The sequence below is a fragment of the Bos indicus x Bos taurus genome, chromosome 21 (genome assembly GCF_003369695.1).
Source record: "Bos indicus x Bos taurus breed Angus x Brahman F1 hybrid chromosome 21, Bos_hybrid_MaternalHap_v2.0, whole genome shotgun sequence".
Classification (NCBI taxonomy): Eukaryota; Metazoa; Chordata; class Mammalia; order Artiodactyla; family Bovidae; genus Bos; species Bos indicus x Bos taurus.
In genome coordinates this window covers 31,200,195-31,223,418 of record NC_040096.1, presented here as the reverse complement: position 1 = coordinate 31,223,418, position 23,224 = coordinate 31,200,195, and the positions used below count along the sequence as shown (strand labels likewise).

The 23,224-nt window shown below is 36.5% G+C and overlaps 1 protein-coding gene across 2 annotated transcripts in view; it reads right to left on the bottom strand.

Moving 5' to 3' along the window:
• UBE2Q2 (ubiquitin conjugating enzyme E2 Q2) overlaps positions 1–23,224 on the bottom strand; it is a 62,553-nt gene that overhangs the window by 19,643 nt on the left and 19,686 nt on the right. For both annotated transcript variants that reach the window (XM_027521508.1, XM_027521507.1), the window contains 6 exons: positions 20,968–21,024; positions 18,040–18,180; positions 14,824–14,908; positions 13,402–13,462; positions 12,557–12,647; positions 2,472–2,530 (listed from right to left, as the gene is read on the bottom strand). In XM_027521508.1, coding sequence (XP_027377309.1) covers positions 2,472–2,530; positions 12,557–12,647; positions 13,402–13,462; positions 14,824–14,908; positions 18,040–18,180; positions 20,968–21,024 — 494 coding nt within the window. The remainder of the gene's footprint in view (positions 1–2,471; positions 2,531–12,556; positions 12,648–13,401; positions 13,463–14,823; positions 14,909–18,039; positions 18,181–20,967; positions 21,025–23,224) is intronic.

The following is a 23,224-nucleotide window of genomic DNA, read 5'->3' as shown; positions in this document are numbered from 1 at the left end:
GGTGGGTGGAGGGATAGGAGAGAGGAATGAGAAGTGATTGCTAATGGGTACAGAGTTTCTTCTGGAAGGTGATGAAAGCATTTTTAAATTAATGGTAATGGTTACACAACTGAGTATACTATACCACTGAACTGTACACTTTAAAAGTGTGAGTTTTATCATGTGTGAATTGTATCACAATGAAGCTGTTATGTTTAAAATATTTTTTGACAAGAAACAAATAAGGAAGTAGCTAGTAGATGTAGGATATAAAACACCTGGAACAAAAACTGTTCAATAATCTGTCCAGAGTCACAGTGTGTAATTAAGCATTACCCTGAGTCAGAGATCACAAACTGTTCTATCAGGCTTCACACTTTTTAGTTCTTCCCATGTCAGTCATAATTCTTACTTTTTACTTAATAGTTGACTGTGAAGATCAAGTCATACTGATTTTGCCTCAAATTACCCTCATCCTTTATTCATCTTTCCATTCCCATCACTACTGTAACAACTCAGGTTGTTATCACTTTACCTAAGACAGTGGCTTCAGCTCTTAACTAGCCTTGCATTCTTCCAAGACTTTGTGAATATAATTTGTCCTGTAGTATTTTCTACTGTCAACAGATTTACTTTCCAAGACATTCTTTTTACTTTTATTTCCCTATTTCTGAACCAGTTAAAGAAAAATAAATTAAATATCCATGGGTAATAGTTTGCTCACCAATCCATGTTTTTATATAATTACAAGCTATTGTCAACACAATTTCCTATAATTCTTCTATAGGAACTCTACCCCTCATGTGTTATAGCTCAAACTATTCTGGTAAACTGAAAACACCATGCTCTTTCCTAAATGTGTGATTGTGTTTACTTTTCACCTATGTAGACAATTTTCCTTCAACCTCCATAAGTTGACCAAACCCCACCCAGTACTTCAAGACCTAGCTGAGATCCCACCTACTTGTCCAAGTCTTCCCAGATCACTATTGCCAGAAGCAATCTCCTTTTCCTTTAAGGTCAGAGAACTTAAGTCCATACTTAAAACCTGACAAATCAATTGAATACTCAATACTTCTAATGGTTTATTATTGCTGCCTTTTGGTATAATGGAAAAAACGTTTTATTAGAAGATATAAAGTTTATTTGGATAAGTCACAAACTGACTTATTATTCTAGTTATTTATTTGAATAATGGGAAAATAACCCCATTTGGTAAAAGTAATCAACGAAGACAAACTATATAGCAGATTTTAAAACTGAAAATGGCATGATTTATAATTTAATTATCTCCACAAGATGGTAAACTACTAAGACCATAAACTCAGGAATTTTCTCCACAACAGAATATGAAAAAAATCTATGCTAGTGAAGTTTACATCAGATTTCAAAATATTTTTACAAAAATATTTTTTATACATTTATCCTGAATTTGAAAAAAGTTTCCAAATATTTTCCTTAATCATTTATAGCCACCCATATTGTTTTAATCTAAATTAGACTATTACTATATAAAGCATAGAAATGATCAAAGGATTGGATATTTTTAGATTTTAATTACCATAATATGATTGTTTCACAGAGTGGACTTGATCAGCTGAGCATATCACAATTCTCAAACTATTTTACCTCCTGTTATTTCAAGGATCTACAGAACCTTCCACAACTAACCTAGGTACAAATTCTGATCTTTTCCCCATCATTCATATGACTTCTAATCACCAAAAAAAAAAAAAAAAACAAGTTTCAATAAAAAATGCCAGGCAATTACCATTTAATTCTACCAAACTGAGACCACCCCTTTAGAAAATCAATGACCAGCTCCATAGGCCTGTGAGATTTCCTGTGATTATTCCTCGCATAATGGGCATGTGGGAATCACTCTCTAATTCTAACTTTCTCTAAACCCTCAATCACAACTTACATTTGAAAAACATTTGATTTTTTAAGGTGAAGTATATACACATAGGGTCATTTAAAAACCCCTGTAAACATAATGAGTTATACCAGTGATGCTTAAATTATGGTTCCCAGCCTGGAACATCAGCTTCACCTGAAACTATCTTAGATATGGAAATTCTCAGGCCCCATGAGGAAGGCAATGGCACCCCACTCCAGTACTCTTGCCTGGAAAATCCCATGGACGGAGGAGCCTGGTGGGCTGCAGTCCATGGGGTTGCTAAGAGTCGGACACAACTGAGCGACTTCACTTTCACTTTTCACTTTCATGCACTGGAGAAGGAAACGGCAACCCACTCCAGTGTTCTTGCCTGGAGAATCCCAGGGACAGGGGAGCCTGGTGGGCTGCCGTCTATGGTGCTGCACAGAGTCGGAAACGACTGAAGCGATTTAGCAGCAGCAGGCCCCATAACAAGTCCTATTGAATCACAAACTTTGAGTTAAAGTTTAGCATTCTAGGCCTCCTGGCATTTGACTAGCCCTCCAAATGATCCTGATGTATACTATCAAAGAAAATAATCACTTAAACTTACCCTCCTGAGAGAACAGGTAATACCACTCGAACAAATGGAGGATCAAATGGAAAGTTATCCTAAAAAACAAATAAGCAAGTTTAATTTTAAGAATATCCTTAATACTGTATTATTTAGAAGATTTTAAAATAATCTATAAAGAATGCATACATTTATTATCTAATGATGAATGAAAGTCATAAACGTAAAAATAGTCCCCCAAAATGAAATGAAAACCAAAGCAAATAAAAATGAAGATCAGGCCCAAACAGAACAGTATATTTGCAAAATTATGAAATACAGAAAGAGGTTCCCACTTCCAAGAGAACTATATAAAGGAACCATTCCAACAATGATGGACTAGGTAATTTGGATCAATCATCTGGCTATGAACTAGAAAAGGTAGACAAATGTATAACTACAGAGCTAAGATCAAGAAAAGGGAACCTCAGAGTGCAGCCTTTTTTTCCCTTTGGATTTTCTTTCAATTGGAGGAGAGGAAGATAAGAGGTTAAGAAGCTGAGAAGAACAAGACTCCTTACAAGTCACTATAGCACACATTAGCTTGGAACCCTGAAGGACAAATCACAAACTACACAGGTAGAGAACAAAGCCCATCTTTATATCATCTCACTGCCATTTGGGATTCAGGGATCCTGGGTTACAATGCCCAAGTACCTGATGGGCAGACATACATCTTCTATTTAGAGGACTAGCATCCAAGGCTTCAAAATAGCTCTCTAATCATTCATATATAACATCTATCACCAAAAATAACCAGTCATATGAAACTTAAAGACAGCATTATCAGAAAATGACAGACAAAACTACAGGGTGTCAAGATAAGCGTTATCCGACACAGATTTTAAAATAACTAAGCTGAATATTTTGTATGCAGGTCAGGAAGCAACAGTTAGAATTGGACATGGAATAACAGACTGGTTCCAAATAGGAAAAGGAGTTCGTCAAGGCTGTATATTGTCACCCTGCTTATTTAACTTATACGCAGAGTACATCATGAGAAACGCTGGACTGGAAGAAACACAAGCTGGAATCAAGATTGCCGGGAGAAATATCAATAACCTCAGATATGCAGATGACACCACCCTTATGGCAGAAAGTGAAGAGGAACTAAAAAGCCTCTTGAGGAAAGTGAAAGTGGAGAGTGAAAGAGTTGGCCTAAAGCTCAACATCAGAAAACGAAGATCATGGCATCTGGTCCCATCACTTCATGGGAAATAGATGGGGAAACAGTGGAAACAGTGTCAGACTTTATTTTTCTGGGCTCCAAAATCACTGCAGATGGTGACTGAAGCCATGAAATTAAAAGATGCTTACTCCTTGGAAGGAAAGTTATGACCAACCTAGATAGCATATTCAAAAGCAGAGACATTACTTTGCCAACAAAGGTTCGTCTAGTCAAGGCTATGGTTTTTCCAGTGGTCATGTATGGATGTGAGAGTTGGACTGTGAAGAAGGCTGAGTGTCGAAGAATTGATGCTTTTGAACTGTGGTGTTGTAAAAGACTCTTGAGAGTCCCTTGGACTGCAAGATCCAACCAGTCCATTCTGAAGGAGATCAGCCCTGAGATTTCTTTGGAAGGAATGATGCTAAGGCTGAAACTCCAGTACTTTGGCCACCTCATGTGAAGAGTTGACTTATTGGAAAAGACTCTGATGCTGGGAAGGATCGGGGGTAGGAGGAGAAGGGGACGACAGAGGATGAGATGGCTGGATGGCATCACTGACTCGATGGATGTGAGTCTGGGTGAACTTCGGGAGTCGGTGATGGACAGGGAGGCCTGGCGTGCTGTGATTCATGGGGTCGCAAAGAGTTGGACACGACTGAGCGACTGAACTGAACTGAACTGAAGCTGAATATTCAATATCACAGTAATCCAAGTCTATGCCCTGACCAGTAATGCTGAAGAAGCTGAAGTTGAACGGTTCCATGAAGACCTACAAGACCTTTAAAAACTAACACCCAAAAAAGATGTCCTTGTCATTATAAGGGACTGGAATAAATAGGAAGTCAAGAAACACCTGGAGTAACAGGCAAATTTGGCCTTGGAGTAGAGAATGAAGCAGGGCAAAGGCTCACAGAGTTTTGCCAAGAGGACGCACTGATCATAAAAAACACCCTCTTCCAACAACACAAGAGAAGACTCTACACATGGACGTCACCAGATGGTCAACACTGAAATCAGACTGATTATATTCTTTGCAGCCAAAGATGGAGAAACTCTATACAGTGAGCAAAAAGAAGACCGGGAGCTGACTGTGGCTCAGATCATGAACTCCTTATTGCCAAATTCAGACTTAAATTGAAGAAACTAGGGGAAAACTACTAGACCATTCAGGTATGACCTAAATCAAATCCCTTATGATTATACAGTAGATCTAAGATTTAAGGGACTAGATCTGATGGACAGAGTGCCTGATGAACTATGGATAGAGGTTCGTGACATTGTATAGGAAACAGGGATCAAGAACATCCCCAAGAAATGCAAAAAAAGCAAAATGGCTCTCTGAGGAGGCCATACAAATAGCTGAGAAAAGAAGAGAAGCGAAAAACAAAGGAGAAAAGGAAAGATATACCCTTTTGAATGCAGAGTTCCAAACAATAGCAAGGAGAGATAAGAAAGCCTTCCTCAGTGATCAGTGCAAAGAAATAGAGGAAAACAACAAATGGGAAAGACTAGAGATCTCTTCAAGAAAATTAGAGATACCAAGGGAAATTTTCACACAAAGATGGGCACAATAAAGGACAGAAATGGTATGGGCCTAACAGAAGCAGAAGATATTAAGAAGAGGTAGCAAGACTACACAGAAGAACTTGTACAAAAAAGATCTTCACGACTCAGATGATCATGATGGTGTGATCACTCACTAGAGCCAGACATTCTGGAATGTGAAGTCAAGTGGGCCTTAGGAAGCATCACTACAAACAAAGCTAGTGGAGGTGATGAAATTCCAGTTGAGCTATTTCAAATCCTGAAAGATGATGCTGTGAAAGTGCTACACTCAATATGCCAGCAAATATGGAAAACTCAGCAGTGACCACAAGACCGGAAAAGGTCAGTTTTCATTCTGATCCCAAAGAAAGGCAACACCAAAGAAAGTTCAAACTACCACAAAATTGCACTCATCGCACACGCTAGTAAAGTAATGCTCAAAATTCTCCAAGCCAGGCTTCAGTAATACGTGAACCGTGAACTTCCAGATGTTCAAGCTGGATTTAGAAAAGGCAGAGGAACCAGAGATCAAACTGCCAACATCCGCAAAATCACCGAAAAAGCAAATGAGTTCCAGAAGAACACCTACTCCTGCTTTATTGACTACACCAAAACCTTTGACCGTGTGGATCACAATAAACTGTAGAAAATTCTGAAAGAGATGGGAATACCAGACCTCCTGACCTGCCTCTTGAGAAATCTGTATGAAGATCAGGAAGCAACAGTTAGAACTGGACATGGAACCACAGACTGGTTCCAAATAGGAAAAGGAGGAAGTCAAGGCTGTATATTGTCTCCGTGCTTATTTAATTTATATGCAGAGTACTTATATCATGAGAAGCGCTGGGCTGAATGAAACACAAGCTGGAATCAAGATTGCCGGGAGAAATATCAATAACCTCAGATATGCAGATGACACCACCCTCATGGCAGAAAGTGAAGAAGAACTAAAGAGCCTCAGGATGAAAGTGAAAAAGGAGAGTGAAAAAGTTGGATTAAAGCTCAACATTCAGAAAACGAAGATCATGGCATCCAGTCCCATCACTTCATGGCAAATAGATGGGGAAACAGTGGAAACAATGTCAGACTTTATTTTTGGGGGCTCCAAAATCATTGCAGATGGTGATTGCAGCCATGAAATTAAAAGACGCTTACTCCTTGGAAGGAAAGTTATGACCAACCAAAAGCAGAGACATTACTTTGACAACAAAGGTCCGTCTAGTCAAAGCTGTGGTTTTTCCAATGGTCACATATGGATATGAGAGGTGGACTATAAAGAAAGATGAGCACCAAAGAATTGATGCTTTTGAACTAGGGTATTGGGGAAGACTTGGATTGCAAGGAGATCCAACCAGTCCATCCTAAAGGAGATCAGTCCTGAGTATTCACTGGAAGGACTCTGTTGAAGCTGAAACTCCAATACTTTGGCCATCTGACATGAAGAACTGACTCATTTGAAAAGACCCTGATGCTGGGAAAGATTGAAGGCAGGAGGAGAAGGGGACAACAGAGGATGAGATGGTTGGATGGCATCACCGACTCAATGGACATGAGTTTGGGTGGACTCCAGGAGTTGGAAATGGACAGGGAGGCCTGGTGAGCTGCAGTCCATGGCGTTGCAAAGAGTGATGATTGGACATGACTGATCAACTGAACTGAACTGAAGCCGAATATGTGCAAGAAAAGACAAGCCTGAAAACCATGGCAGAAAACTAAAATTATAAAAATGAACTATATAGAAATTCTGAAGCTTAGAAATAAATAAATGAAATTAATAACTTGATGGATGAGTTTAACTACCGTGGAGACCTGTAAGAGAAATTTAGTATACTGGAAAAATAAGTCAGAAAGCATCCCAAATGAAGCCAAGAGAGAGAAAAAAGTGGAAAATACAGATAATAAGCAAGATGTAGGAAAATGAATTGAAAAGGCTAATCATATATGTAGAGTTCTAGAAGAAGAGAGAATGGGATAGAAGTAATATTTGAAGAGATAATGTCTGAGAATTTTCTAAAAATGATTAAACATTTCATAAGATTTACCCACTGTAAATACTTCAAGAGAAACAATGGAAGCTATAATAGAGGAATGACATCTTTGAGGTAATGAAAGAAAGGAATTTCCAACCTAAAAATCTATACCAAATGAAAATACTTTCCAAAAATGAAGTCCAAATAAAGATATTTTCCTATAAGCAGACCCACTCTAAAGGAAACAAAAATGGATATTCCTCAAGCAAGAGGAAGGTCCTAGATGGAAACATGGAGAATAAAGACCATGAAGAGAGCTAATACATATACAGGCCCAAAAGAATACTGATGAGTTATGTAATAGTGACATATAAGGATTTAGATAAATATAGAACTAAAAGGAATGACAACAAGAGCACAGAGTACGTGTTCTAAGCTCTCTGTGTTGACAAGGAAGAAGGAAAACACTAACAAATATATATTACACTTTGACAAGCTAAGGATATGCGTTGTAATTGTAAGGTAGTAAAGAAGAGTTAAGGAACGATAAGCACCATGCTAATAGAGGTAGGGGAACTAGAGTAATTTCTTAAAAATCTGAACGAAGTGACAAAAAGAGATGGTTCAAGGACAAATAGAATGAGACACTAGACTGAAACCCAAATAGGAATAACAACATTAAACGTCAATAGATGATCGCTTTGGCAAAGATCAGGCTTGATAAACATATAAAGGCAAAATAAGAGAAAAGAATCTTAGTTAATTCTCAGGCTGCACAGTTCTTTCAAATTTTCAGTCCTGGAAACTGAGGTTTCCAGAACAAAACTTTTTCTCTCAGTGAACTTAAGCAAAGACTGTAGCTGAGGTAGCCTCAGAGTGTCAGAGGTCTTGGCCTCTGACAAAGTGTCAGTGTCAGATGAGTCCAAAAAAGGTCCCAGCCACTACAACAGAGGAACAAGGTAACAGCATACTGCCTCCCACGAAGATGTGTCAGGAAGTCTAAGAGAAATTACCAATTTCTATGTTCAAATAAAAAAGAATTAGTCAACAACTAATGACCCTTAAATCAAAAATCAATCTGCAGGTAAAGGAGCGAAACAAACATTTGTTTCATCCAGTTATTTCTAAGAACACGAAAATACAATGTTTACTTCTAAGAAACAGAAAAATAACAGTGCTTATTTCTAAGAATACAAAAATACAGTGTTTAACTCCCTACCTCTACCCATCCTCCAGCAAGGCTCTGAGGAACATATAAACTATGAAAATTAAATCCTAATAGGAGAGGGAGATAAAAAACATACTTCTGATGGGTAAAACAGGTAATCTTAGCTATCTATTGTAAGGCAGAAAAAGAAGAAATCTATCCACACAAAACCAACTTAATGACAGTTATTATAATCTACTTCTGAATAAGTAGCTCGCCTTTTTTCTACAATTTAATAAAGAAAGGCATAGATGCAAAGTTTGGTAAAGCACAACTTGATTTAATTTCCTATATTTTAGATTGTTCAATGTGTGATTCCATAGGAGTGACTACAAACCTCTCTCAATTGATTATGTGACAGTAAGGTTTCCCTTCACTTTAAGTAATGCCTCAGATTAACTACTCTATCAAAACTTAGGGATTCTATTCCACAAACTCTGTACCTTGGAACTCAGTAACCAAAATTTTACAGAAATAAGGTGTCGGGGTGGGGGAGGGTAGGTACAGGTACTGGGGGCAAGAGAAAAAGGTTTCTGTTATAACAGATATATGAGAGGGAATTCCCAGGCAGTCCAGCAGTTAGGACTCCACACTTTCACTGCCAGGTTCAATCCCTGGTGGGGGAACTAAAATCCTGCGAGCCATGCCGTGTATCTAAAACAAAAACAAAAATATAGATATGCGAGTTACTGTGGTGTATTAACTCAGAAACTAAGAAGATCAGAGTTTACAGTGACCTCACACAGTTATCTGATTTCCAAATAAACTGTCTAGGCCTTCCAAGCTATTCTTAACGATGAGGAACATTCTATTTTTGAATGACTACATCATTGGATGGCTCTAAATAGTTACAAATCACTTCCTTATAGTGAGTTGAAAACCGTCACTTTACGTCTGACTTACTAATTGCCATGCCTTGTGTTCATCAAAAACAAAATCAAACTAATACTTCTACATCCCCAGTCCTTCAAATAGTTGAAGACAAGCTATCACAAACCCCCATGTTCTCCTCTCCAAATCTACAATCCCACCATTTTAGGACATGGCATGGAATCTCTAATCCCAGCTGCTATTCTCTAGATGAACCCAGACTTGTCTAAACAAACTCTTTTTAAAGTACTACCTCAGAATTCAACTCTGTAATTCACACGTGGCCGGAAAAGCCAGACCACCACTTCCTAACCAAGCTGCTGACAAATCTAATACCCTCTGCCCCCTTTCGCCTTTCCAACCTAGTGTCACACTGTATCTCAAGTTTCATTTTCTTATTCTTCAGGACCCTCAAGGTGTCACTGTGGACATTCAAGGCCTTGAATACTATTCCTGCTCCTTCTGTGGATCCTTCTTTCTGAGTCATATCTGCTATTCTCCAAAATCTATGAATTGAGATACTTATAACTTGTCAACTGAGTTTAAGGTCCTCTTCACAAGGCCGGTTAGCTCAGGGCAATCTTAACCTTCCCAGGCCTCTTAAATACTTCAGCCCTAGCAAAGGCCCTTCTTTGTGGTATCAGAAACCATGGTCCAGAAACACAAATCCAACAGAATCTCAGCCATTCATTTACCTCCCAGACTGTCCTCCCTGAAGTTCTATCTAGAGCAAGAAAATATAGTGAAAACACTATCCACAGTCACAAGTCTCAAACAGTTTCCTGGTCAAGATTTCATATTCCTTTAAAGATATGTCTGAAAGGAGAATGTGGGAGGGGAGTGGCCCGCGTTGGGCTTCAAAGATATTGATACGGTTCTATTTCTTAAGCTTGGTATTGCGCATATGGTTTAATTATTTAGATTTCAAGTTAAAAATAATTTACATAGGGGAATTCCCTGGCAGTCCAGTGGTTAGGACTTCATGCTTTTACTGTCAAGGGCCAGAGTTTGATTCCTGGTCAGGGAAGAGGGAGCCCACAACCCACACAGTATGGCCAAAAATAAATAAAATAAAAATTTGCATTTTTAAAAAAGATACATTTCTAGGTTCTTTGCACCACATGAATCAGTAAATATATGCCAGATTCACTCTCTAGGAAGGGAACCCAGCCGATAGCCTCAATAATTTCTACAATAACAAAGCCATGGGAAAATAGTGACATTTGACATTTGGGTTATTTGAAGAAAGTTCAATCATAAATGAGGATATAAGCCCAAACAAGAATATACACACACAAACACTAAGCAAGCAGCTTTCAGAAAATTACTCCTTTCTACAAGTGTAAAAGTATCCTTTCATGTCTTTTCTTCCTTCAAAACATCTCATATTTATCTAATGGTAGTGAAAGTCACTCAGTCGTGTCCAACTCTTTGCAACCCTGTGGACTGTACAGTTCATGGAATTCTCCAGGCCAGAATACTGGAGTGGGTAGCCTTTCCCTCCTCCAGGAGATCTTCCCAACCCAGGGATCAGACCCAGGTGTCCCACACTGCAGGCAGATTCTTTACCAGCTGAGCCACCAGGGAAGCCCATATTCATCTACTTTCATCTATTCCTACCACTACCAATCTTCATTACTCTTCCGCCCAGATTAAAATCAATGCCCCCACCTTGTATCCCAGAAGTCTACTCTATCTTATCCAAACCCTACTCTGATGCTGATGGCATACTAATTGTTTTTTAAAAATAAAGTAAAAAGCCTAATAGATCAGTCCTACCCCTGCCTAAAACCCCCTGCTAGCTTTTTAACTACATAAAGGTAAGCTCCGAGACTCTCCATCATGACCTCCAGAGCCCTACAGTTTTCATCACAGATTTCTCTCCAGGAAGACGACAGGTCCTTAAAGAACAGGGATTACACTTTAGATGCCTCACGTCCTCCAGCCTTCTATAGCAGGGGTCCCCAGCCTCCGAGATCTAATGCCTGGTGATCTGAGGTGGAGCTGATGTAACAATAATAGAATAACACAAAAAATGTAACACACTTAAATCATCCCCAAACCACCTCCAGACCCAGTCTGTGGCAAAACTGTCTTCCATGAAACCCATCCTGGTGCCAAAAAGTTGAGGACTGCTGTTCGTTCTATCACACTAAAATGCACTGAAGTCTAACTGAAATAGAAAAAAAATGTTTATCTGCAAGACAGCTGTTACACAATTTCTCAATTTCACAGAACAAGTCAAAAACCAGCTCCAAATAATTAAAACATAATCCCTTAGAAATGCTTCACAATGTTTTTAAACAAAGGCTTAAAACCACTACACTTATCCAGAGTCCATAGTAAATCAATACATTTTATCTAGATTCCATTGCCATTCTTCTTTAACTTTTGTTTTTTAGCAACTTGAAAAAAAAAAGTTGTTAAATACAACATATAAATTTAGAAAAGTATATAGGTATACTGTTACACATTAGCACGAAACTGTATCCACACAACCACCACCCTGGTCAAGAAACAGACAATAGCCAGTATCCAAGAAGCCCCCAGATGTCCCTTTCAGCTCACAACTCCCTCCCTCTTACCTAGACGTACTTGCTATCTTAACTGTATGGTACTCGCATCTTCATTTCCAAGTATGAATCCATTAATGCTTCTCAGCCTTCTTTTCATTTCTGTCCCACTAACAAGCCTTTTTAGAGTATTTTTTTTCCCTAATTCTTCCCTGTCCTGCTCCCTCATCAAATTTTAACACCTCAGACATAGTGTGTATGTATATACATACTATGGTCCCTTGAACGGCTACAGGCCATCTTAACATCTAAGCCTTTTCCACTCCAAGGACCAATTTTCACTGCATTGGGTGTGGGGTGGGGAGCGAGGAAGGAGAGACCTGCCTCCAATGAGAATGCATGCCCTAAACAATTTAGTTTTACCTATTTTTGAGCTCTATATAAACGAAACTGTACAAAACATGTTTCTGGATCTGCTTTCTGCTCAAACCGTGTTCAAGATTCATCTATCTTGTTGTACATAGCTCTATTCCATTTTATGAATACCACAGTTCTCAATTTTACTGGGAGACACTTAGGTTATTTTTATTTGAGCCTATTATAAACAATGCTGCTTTGAACATTCTTGTGTTTGTCTCCTGGCACATTTAAGTACTCATTTCTTGCAGATTGTGTATCTAGAAGGAGAATTCCTGGACCATAGGGTACAAGTATCTTCTACTTTGCCAAGTTATACCAAATAGTTTCCAAAGCAATTGTACAAATATATGTTGCATTAGAAGCATATGTAGTCCCCTTAAAATTTTTCTTACCTTAAAAGAGAAGTTAAGCAAAATATATTCTATGCCTTCTTTTTCTTTTAAAATCTGAAGATCACTGTGCAAAGGACTATCAGGATCCACCCTAAGAATTACAAAACAAAAAAACAGTTCAAACAAAAAGGTCAGATTTTTTTTCCTCACTAACTTTAAAAATAAACCATTCCAAAAGCTAAAAACAGAGCCCCTAGGGTAAGTTTCAAACAGAGAAAGTCTAAAGTTGTTCTATGGTCCCTAGAAAAACAAATTACTATAGTCTCCAATTCCTTGAGATTAAATGTCCAAAGAAGAGATCACAGTATTCTAAATCTCTTCTCTCAAATGGCATGCAAAGTTAGCAGTTATCCTAAAGGAAAGGGTCATATGTACACAGTCTTCTCAAGAACTCAAAAATTTAATCTGCTTCTCTCAAACTAAATTATTAGACAAAGGGTTCAATGAGAGAAATTTACCAAGGACAAGTGAAATCACTAACAAAACCTAAATTTGTCTACAACTGTTTATATAAAGATCTCCTCATTTCTTACTTCGAGTACACAATGGATACTAACTCATCAAGTTATTTATACACTTTTGTTTATATAGTTCCTAATTGTCTCACTAACTCCATGAAACACTTTCTCCCACAGCTGGCCCTTCTTTTCCTCCTCCTGCTTTCTCATTACTTATTAAGCCCGAGAAACAGCTCATTTTAACAACCTAAGAACTACTTCTATACAAACAGGATCTAAAGTTCTAAGAAGAAGCCATAGTAAATAGGTACCAAATTAAGCAGGGAGGAAATCTCATTGTGATAGTCTACCATTAAAAAGAGTGGGTTAGCATAAAAAAGCACTTACTTCTGCAGTTTAACATGCCAGTCATATAAACTGTCATTTATGAGTTCCACTGAATAAATCCCTGTAATGATATAGGGCATGTTAGTTACTCTTTACTTATAACTGTTGCACTTGATCTTATAACTATTGCTCTGCTGTAAATGTACACACTATATAGCCAACAAAATCAAGAAATTTTGCTATTAAAACATAACAGCTAAGTTGTAATGTAATAATTCTTGTGATGGAACAGAGTATCTTATGCCATAAATAGATAACTAAAGTCATCATGAAGAGGATTGTGGGGTTGAGAAACTGTTTACCATTCACTGCAAAAGGAAAAAAAAGATTATGCAAAATCACATGTACTTAAGACTTTTCCCCTATGCATATACAAACATTTCAATTAAAATGGAATCCCTCTAACATATAGTTTTATAATCTTTCAGGGGGCATTTTTTCCAGCTTAGTATATAGAAATTTACTGTCAATTTTTAAAATAATTCTACAGTATTTTACTTTATGGATAAGCCATGATTTAATTAAGCTCACCATATATCTGGTTATTAATTTAATTTTTTATTACTACAAAATAATGCCATAACAAACAAGTGATGATTTTCACTATAAATAGTATTCAAATATTAAACTTTATTAGGTTTCTACACACAAACTTTCAGACTTCTTATAAGAACTGTTAGGACACCAAAACTTGTAATAATCTCAGAAACAAGTCTGACTTATCTTGTTCTATAAAGGGGAGAGGCTGATTGTTTGTTTTTAAATAAGCTCTAATGATTTAGGTTTGATCACTCTGAAAAATTCTGAATGAATTATAATGCTACTTTTTTCAAAGAAAGTAAAGTTTGGCTCTTTATCTTATACAGTACTTTTAGACTCTCTGCAATAGTATGAGGGAATTTTATGTCAGTTATGGAGGTTCCACAATATTTAAGTCTTACTGGTTAAGAAAGAACTCTTAAGTCAAACTATAATTAAAAAAAAAAAAAAAACCTATTTTAACTCTCTCTATAACAGTTGATTATGTTTATGAGTTTGTCGTTTCAAAAAAAGGAATAAAAAACATAAATTAACTTGGCAATAATTCTTCGTACAATAAAACATATTCATCTTATTTACTTTCTAAAGCAGATATTTCTTGTACCTTTCTATACCCAGAAGATTAAAATCCTATGAATCCCTATCAACAAGAAGACAAAAAATGTGTCCATAAAACACAATTTCTAAAAATCCAAACAATAAGTGAACTCATGCTATTTTATCCCCCACATCTTTTGGTTACTTAAATTTGCATTTTCATTTCACATTCCTAAAATAAAGTTAATAAACATTTCTGTTTCTGTCCAGTTATACTATGAGAAATTATATTATATCTGAAAACTTTAGGCATAAGGACAACAGCAGAGATCCAGAGATCCTTACCTGTTTTATAACTCTGTGATCTGTATATGTCCCTGAGCTCTTTCATAAGTCTATCTGAAGCTTGTACAGACCCAGACACTGCACCCTGAAATATAAAACTTGCTGTTTACCAGGATTTATTGATTCAAATAACTAAAGATTTAAGGTATCTGAACCTGAAATAAATGTTCACAATGAGACTGTAAAAATGGATCACCACTTAACACTTTAAGAAGTCAAAAAAATTAAATCAATATCATAAAGTTGCAACAGGAATACAAATTTGGAACAGGTCTGATTCATTTACTATTTGTCATCTGGAAAAAAAAAAAAAAGACTAATTTATGTCCAGATCACCATGACCACTTCAATACCCTAGAACTAATAAGAGTCTATTTCAAATTCATCAATTTTTTTAAAATTTATTTTCTTTTTTGTGGTTTTACTGGGGTGGGAAGTTTCATGTTCACAGCAAAATTAAGAGAACAGTACAGAGATTTCCTATATAACTGCCCCTCACAATCAATAGTCACCCTCATTATCAAGCATCCTTCAGGGGCGTATTTCTTACAACTTATAAACCTACTTGGACACATCATTACACCATCTTATGGTTCACTTTCAGTGCTGTACATTCTACGGATCTGGACAAACGTATAATGACATGCATCCACACGTTACAGTAACATACAAAGTATTTTCATTGCCCAAAAAGTCCTCAGCGCTTCACCTATTAATCCCACCCCAGCCCCCACTCCCTGGCAACCACGGATCTTTTTACTGTCTACATAGTTTTGCCTTTTCCAGAATGCCATATAATTGAAACACAGTCTGCAACCTTTTCAGATCGGCTTCTTTCACCTGTAACATGAATTTAAGGTTCCTCCAGGCCTATGTCCTGTCTTGACAACTCATTACTTTTTTTCTATCAGGGATTAATATTCCATTGCCTGGATGTACTACAGTTTATTTGCTTTCCTACCAAAGATTATCTTGGTTGCTTCCAAGCTTTGGCAATTATGAACAAAGCTGCTATAAAAATCCATGTGCAGGTTTTTGTGTGGACATAACTTTTCAGTTTATTTGAGCAAATACCAAGGAGCGCAACTGCTGGATTGTATGGTAAGAATATGTTTAGTTTTTAAAGAATCTGCCAGACACTATTTTTCTATCAGCAATCAGAAAAGTTTCCTGTTGCTCCATATCCTCACCAGCCATTTGGTATTGTCAGTGCTCCAGATTTTGGCCGTTTTAATAGATGTGTAGAGGCTCCATGCATTTTTGAAAATACTAGAAGACCCTCAACATGATACATTAACTAAAGCAGTTTCCTTATAATCAAGAATATACTAATAATCTATAGTTTACATATTAAGAAATAGAGAAACATGTCCACATACATACAACTGGTTTCAGTACTTTTCAGTGTTCCAACTCCTCTGAAGATTAAAAGGCACCAGTATCTTATCTTAAGACTGAATATGAATAGAACTATTTATCATAAGAAAAACATTTAGAATGTCTTCTGAATTAAAAAAAAAAAAAGAAAACCTGACCTTGTAAAATTTTATTTTTTTTTATTTTTTTAATATAAATTTATTTACTTGGAGGCTAATTACTTTACAATATTGTATTGGTTTTGCCATACATCAACATGAATCCACCACAGGTATACACGTGCTCCCCATCCTGAACCCCCCTCCCACCTTCCTCCCCATACCAGCCCTCTGGGTCATCCCAGTACACCAGCCCCGAGCAACCTGTATCATGCATCGAACCTGGACTGGCGATTCATTTCACATATGATATTATATATGTTTCAATGCCATTCTCCCAAATCATCCCACCCTCGCCTTTTCCCACAGAATCCAAAAGACTGTTCTATACATCTGTGTAAAATTTTAAATGCTACATCTTAAAAATTGCACTACACTTTAAGGTGAGGTAGAAAATCTGGCTACGTTACTTGATGAGTTAAAACCCCAGTTTCACATCTGTAGAGTAGGAAGAATATTTCACACAGTGGTTATGAAAATTAAATGCAAAGGTATATACAAAGTTTAAAGGATTTAGTGTATGTCATGTGATAGTATTCAATAATTTGTAGCTGTTTGACTATAACACACAAATTGGATGCAATCACAAGATATAGAAAGTAAGAGTAACTATCTTTAACTTGAATACCACGAGCTTTTATTTATTTTTTAATAATCAAGGTAAAGACTTGGCTAAATTTCTTTGCCCTCTAAAGAAAGATCTGCCAGTTACATTAGTACAGTAAGTAAGACTGACGACATGAGAGTAATCTTCCTGTTTACAACACTTTTCATCTCCTTGCACAACAATTCACTCCCTGTGTTTGAGAATCTGTGCTCAGGACAAAAGAACTGGTTCTCAGATTTCATGGGGTTGATAAACAGCTTTAACAGAAAGGCAGTAGGTAAACAGTTAAGTGTTGAGATGGAGAGCTAGACTTTCATTTGATATTTCTCTACACTGAACATTTTATATACATTATTCTCATTTATTATTTACAGAAATCATCTAAACGGTACATAATGTCCACATTATAGAGTTGGGAAACTGAAGCCACACAGCTGTGTTTGTTACCATGCTGTTTCATATAAAAGATGTTAAGTCAAAAGAAAAAGTTACTTTTGGTTCTGTCATAGCAGAGCAAACCAGATACCAGCTTCGTGAAGAAGAGAGAATTTGAATTACACTTTGTAGGAGAGACTGAATTTAAATTTACAGATTCCATAGGAAAAGGGTAAAAAGAGAAAACAGGATAAGCAGGTTGGACAGTAACTGATTTCAGATGAACAGAGTAGAAAAACAGATGAACAGGGTAGAAAGGAGCTATCAGTAGATGAGAAACGTTAGGGGAAAAAATAAAACTAGGGCAATAAAACATATGACTGAACCTACTACCAAGGCAGGGATGGAGAGGCCTGGCTGAGGTTGGTATCTTATTGAATTGCCCTGTATTTATATTATTCCTCTACAGCTGACTCTTGAACAAGACAAGTTGGAACTGCATGGATCCACTTATATGCAGACTTTTTCAATAAATACACACTACACTATCTGCAGTTGAATCCTTGGATGTGGAACTGCAGATATAGAAGGCTGGCTGTAGTTACATGTGGATTTCTGACTGCAAGGTCAGCATCCAAGAGTCAACTGTAATTACTTAACCACGAAAGTCCAGGTTCTAGATATTTATACAATACTTACATTTAGATGGTCTTGCCTTTGAGTCTTCCTAATTTTCTCTAATATTGCCAAATTTTCTTTTTCAATTCCTTCATCCTCTGACTTTTTCCCACTAATGGGCTCTTCTTCCTTCATCTCATAATGATCCAAGTCTTCTATATCCTACAAAAAAATTAAAAATTTAGCTACTCAAGCTCATGCCAAAAGTTAAATTATTCTTGACCTAGAACATAGAAGAGAGAAATACATATATCCTATGAGGAGGGGAGAAAAGCTTTCACCATCCAATTTAAAAGGTTCTCTCCTTTTATATCCTATATTTTAAAGCTAGAAACTGAGTAAAGCATATTTAATACTTTTACAAAGCCATAACCATCTTAAATGGCTTTAAATCTCCTATTAAGAGGAAGTTTTGAAATAGTACAGCATGAAGTACCAAGAACTTTAACCTGACTTCTAAAAATCTATTAGATTTAGTTTAGTACCTAGTCTAAAATGTGAACACAGATATAGGCACAAATCTATTTGCCCATTTCAACTTTATAACCACAAAACCAAAATTTTCATGTGCAAAATATCAGAACAGTTAATTCAATGGAATGCCAGAAGACCGTTAAAATGCCAATACGGTATACTGGCTTCTTCTATATCAATAATGAAATAAAAGACACAGAATACAAAACTGAATACACAGAATGTTAATTATGTCAAAATAAGCACAGAAAAAAAAGAAAAGGACATATACTGAAATACTATTATCTGCGTTTTTTCTTCTTTTCCAAGTTTTCTGTAGTGAGCACATATTGATTTTTTATAATTAGGAAAAAAGTTTAAAAAAAGAATTAAAACACCATCTCTAAGTCAACATCATTCATCTCCACATAATTCTTCTCCCTCCTTCCCTTATCATCTGCTCTTACACATTAAAAAATTCTGCATACATTTGTATAAATCTATTTTCTTATTTCCAACTTTACTTCAGTCATCAAAATCTCTAAAGAAGTAGTCTATACTTTATCTCCATTTTATCAAGCAGATTAATTCATGATTTCTAGACCAGGTTGATTTAGACCACTTCCATCCAGACTCAATGATCTTTTTCTTGGACTGCCATCTCTTCAACTCCTATTCCTTTCTTATTTAGACCCTGTCTATGACTTCATGCTTCATAGAGTCGATTTCCCCTGGATTGCACATTTCAGCTATGATTTACCATCTACACTTGTTTTCTTCAGAGTGCTGGACTGTATCTCCTCCTCCAACTTCAACCTCAGCCATATCCCAACCCAAAAAATTTCTCCACTCAGTATTAAACAACACAGAAGTCATCATTATCATCTTTACAAAACAATATTCACGGTACACTATTTTCTGCTTAAGGCCTTATCAACAATCACACCAAATATAAACAAATATTGTCTCTAATTCAAAACTCAGCCATCTGCTTTTTCTAGACAAACTTGCTTTCCAAGACTCCAACACATCAATCTTCTTCCAAAAGGACAACCTCCAGTGTGCTCAAACACCATGCCCAGGGTTGTTCTGGGCCTTTTTACCACATTATTTTAGTTGCCTAGAATATCTTTTCACCTATCCTAATCTGACATCTCCAAAGTCTATCCTACCTTTCCAGGTTTACCCAAATGTTGCTATCCTTCCTTCATATTATCTTGTGAATGAAAAAAAGAAAGGTACATAAACTCTTTGAGTACAATGTCTACTTTATTATATACTGGGCTCAATGAAAAGTTTAAAATTTTAATTCAGTTTATTCCAAAGTTAAACTTCATGTAAACATTAAAAAAAACTTCCTATAATCTCCAAAATTCATTCTAATTGGATAGTGTTAAGAATTATTTTAGGGCTTCCCTAGTGGCTCAGTGGCAAAGATTCTGCCTGCCAATGCAGAAGACGGGTTCGATCCCTGGTCCAGGAAGATCCCACGTGCCACAGAGCAACTAAGCCTCTGCACCACAACTACTGAGCCTGTGCTCTAGAGCCCAAGAATGACAACTCTAGAGCCCATGTGCCATAACTACTGAAGCCCCCACACCCTAGATAGAGTCTGTGCTGGGCAACAAGAGAAGCAACCACAATGAGAAGCCCACGCACTGCAAGGAAGAACAGACCCCGCTCTCTGCAACTAGAGAAAAACTGGCACAGCAACGAAGACTCAGCACAGTCAAAAATAAAGTTATTTTTTCCAAAAAAGAATTATTTTTACTTTCAGACTCACAAAACAAACCTCCAACTACATTAGTTATAAGGCATCCTAAGAAGTGAATTTTAGATTTAAATTTTTCCAAATCAAGAAAAATAAGGTAATAACCTGAATCCATTTTAAGACCCAAAACAGAAAAATGTTTTAAAACCAAGGTTGTGGAACTTGCCTTTTATCAGGTCAGTATAGAGAAAGAGATCTTCATTATGAAGTTTGAATTTAAATGCAAAGTTTCAGAGTCTGAAAACCTCTAAAATTTTATCAATGACTGGCAACTAAACTGATGTAAAGCTCAGTGTCTTTGGAATTTCCTCTTTGACATTCTGAAGTTTTCAATATGAGATAGTTTTCATTACATCTAATGAATAGTCCCTTTAATTGTTCTCAAATTCCCCTTTTATTCAAACTTTTGAAACTTAGTAGTTCCTATTAAACCAAATCAGGTTAAGTACTGATTACTATTAAATGCAAATATAATTTTAGTACTAAATGTTAAGAGCTCTTATTTTCCATGAAATCAAATCCAAGGACATCAGATAAGCAATTTGCTAAAAAGCATATGATGAATTAGAGATAAAGCCAGATTTTTAAACTGTATTAAACTTCAAATACAATGTGCTTCTCATTATTCCACATTAACAATGGTTTTATAAAGGAGACTAGAAAATTACTAAAATGTCCAAAAATGAAGATATTTATGAAATGCTACTTTTACATAAAATACCTACTTCAGCCATCTCTTCCTCTTCCTCCTCTTCTGAAGTCACCTCTTCTGTTGTCCCATTCTGAAAAGAAAAAAAGTTTGCCAGGACTACACAGAACAAGTAAGCACACAGCATATCGGAAGACTTTAGGGACAAACTACTTGTCACTGCAATTCCACTAACAGCTCATTAAAACTGAAACATTTACTCTTAAATTCTGCTTTGACAAATATTTATCAGCTTTTTAAGAAAATTTTTGAAAAATTCAACTTAACAGATGCCTTAGAAATTAACAAAGGCAATTAGTCAAATATAAAGCAAACGGAAAAAAAAATTTAAACATATTCTAATTAATATTTTAAATATTCTAATTTAAAATAAGAAAACATTTTATACATATCACTATGCCTGTAAGGCCAATGGCTTCTTTTTCGTTTAAAATACCCCAAACCAAGCGTTCCTTAAAATGTCTACCTTTTAAGGTTTGAAAAACCTGAATCTTTCCATAAATTCTACAGTTTACATTTTAAAAAGTTAAATGTGTTATAAAGGCATAGACACTGCACAAAACTAAAAGTTATAAAGTAATCACCATTTCAACTAAAGAGCTATTTTTCTTTTTTTATAACATGCTGTTTACCACAGAATATTTCTGTATAAGCCACAACTTAACTCTCATTCACAATGAGTCAGATGGGGTTTTAGGAAGAGCTTTTATATCTAGTTTAATCAGAGTTCATAAAGACAAGCTTCCTGGACCCAGAGCACAGTTCTCCAGGACATGGAGTTCTCTAGGACTTTAAAAACTTGGTATTTTTCCCCCCAGAAATTCCTACTCTATTTGTCCAACTACAGCTGGTAAGGATCACGCTCATATAGGAGGTTAACCTTGCTGGCCTCTCAGTGTCAGTGTCAGAACCAGAGGAAAAAAAATTTTTTAACGTAACTCAATGCAGCAGCAAACTCTCCAAACAGATTTCTCTCTTCCTTTTATTCAGGAACTGCAAAGGCCACCTGTCAAGCACCTCCCATTCACACACCACAGGCAGAGCACAGGTTTGAAAAACCAGGAGAGGCTACAGCAGAGAAGAGTGACAACTGCTGAGGACACGCATAACAACTCATACCCCATCCAAAAACGAGGAGATAATCGGGCATCACCAGATATTTGAAGAAACTAGCAATCTGAAAGAAAGGCACCAAGTTAAACAAGCAGAAGTGGCCTGAAGCATGATCAATGAAAGCAATAAAACAATTTAAAATCTGAATTGGAGGGACTTGCCTGGTGGTCCAGCAGTTAAGGAATCACCTTCCAATGCAGGGGATATGGGTTAGACCCCTGGTCGGGGAACTAAGATTCCATATGCCACAGGGCAACCAAACCTGTGTGCCACAACTCCTGAGCCCTTACATCCTTGAAGCCCACACACCATGACTAGAAAACAGTCCATGCACTGTGACAAAGACCCAGCGTGCCACAACTTAAGACCAAAAATTAAACTAATACTTTAAAAAATCTATCTGGAATCTTTAGCAGTAATTGAGAAGATACTGCATCCACAAAATCTAAAAATATTACTATGTAAAAGAACAAGAGAGTTCTGGGAAATCAAAAATATCTCCCCTCAAAGGAAAAAAAAAAAAAAAAACAACTTAGTAGAAGGGCCAGAGAGCACAAAGGACCTGAATGAACAAAATATTTATGATTAAAGAAGACAACCAAACTGTGACATTCCCCTAAAATGTGGAGAAAAAGGAGATGGGGGGTGGGGTGGGAAGAAGGTGATTAAAATAAGAGAAGAGTTAAGGGAAAAGAGACCTGGAATATAGAGATCCAATATTCATTCAGAAAATGAGGGAAAGAAAGAGACAAATGTTACCAACCTAAAGAAGGATGTCAAAATATCAAGCTCTGAATGCCCCAAAGTAATGTTGAAAAGTAAAACCCCATACTTTACAGTTAAAGAAAAAAAAACATATCAATTTCCAGAGAGAAAAAGTATAAAGAACTAAGAATCAGACAGGTTTCAGACTTTTCATCTGTAACAAAATATACCAGAAGAAAAAAGTATAAAGAACTTGGAAAAGACTCAGGTATGAATTTAGAATTCCCTGAGTTCCATCAGGATGCAAGCCATACCTGTGTTTATTCAGCACCGGATCCTCAGCACTTACACAGAGTACTTTACACAAAGTCAAATAAATATATTAAATAAATAATAAAAACAGACACTGAGTATTCAAGGAACACTCCTTATATCCACCCTCAGAAATCCTTTCT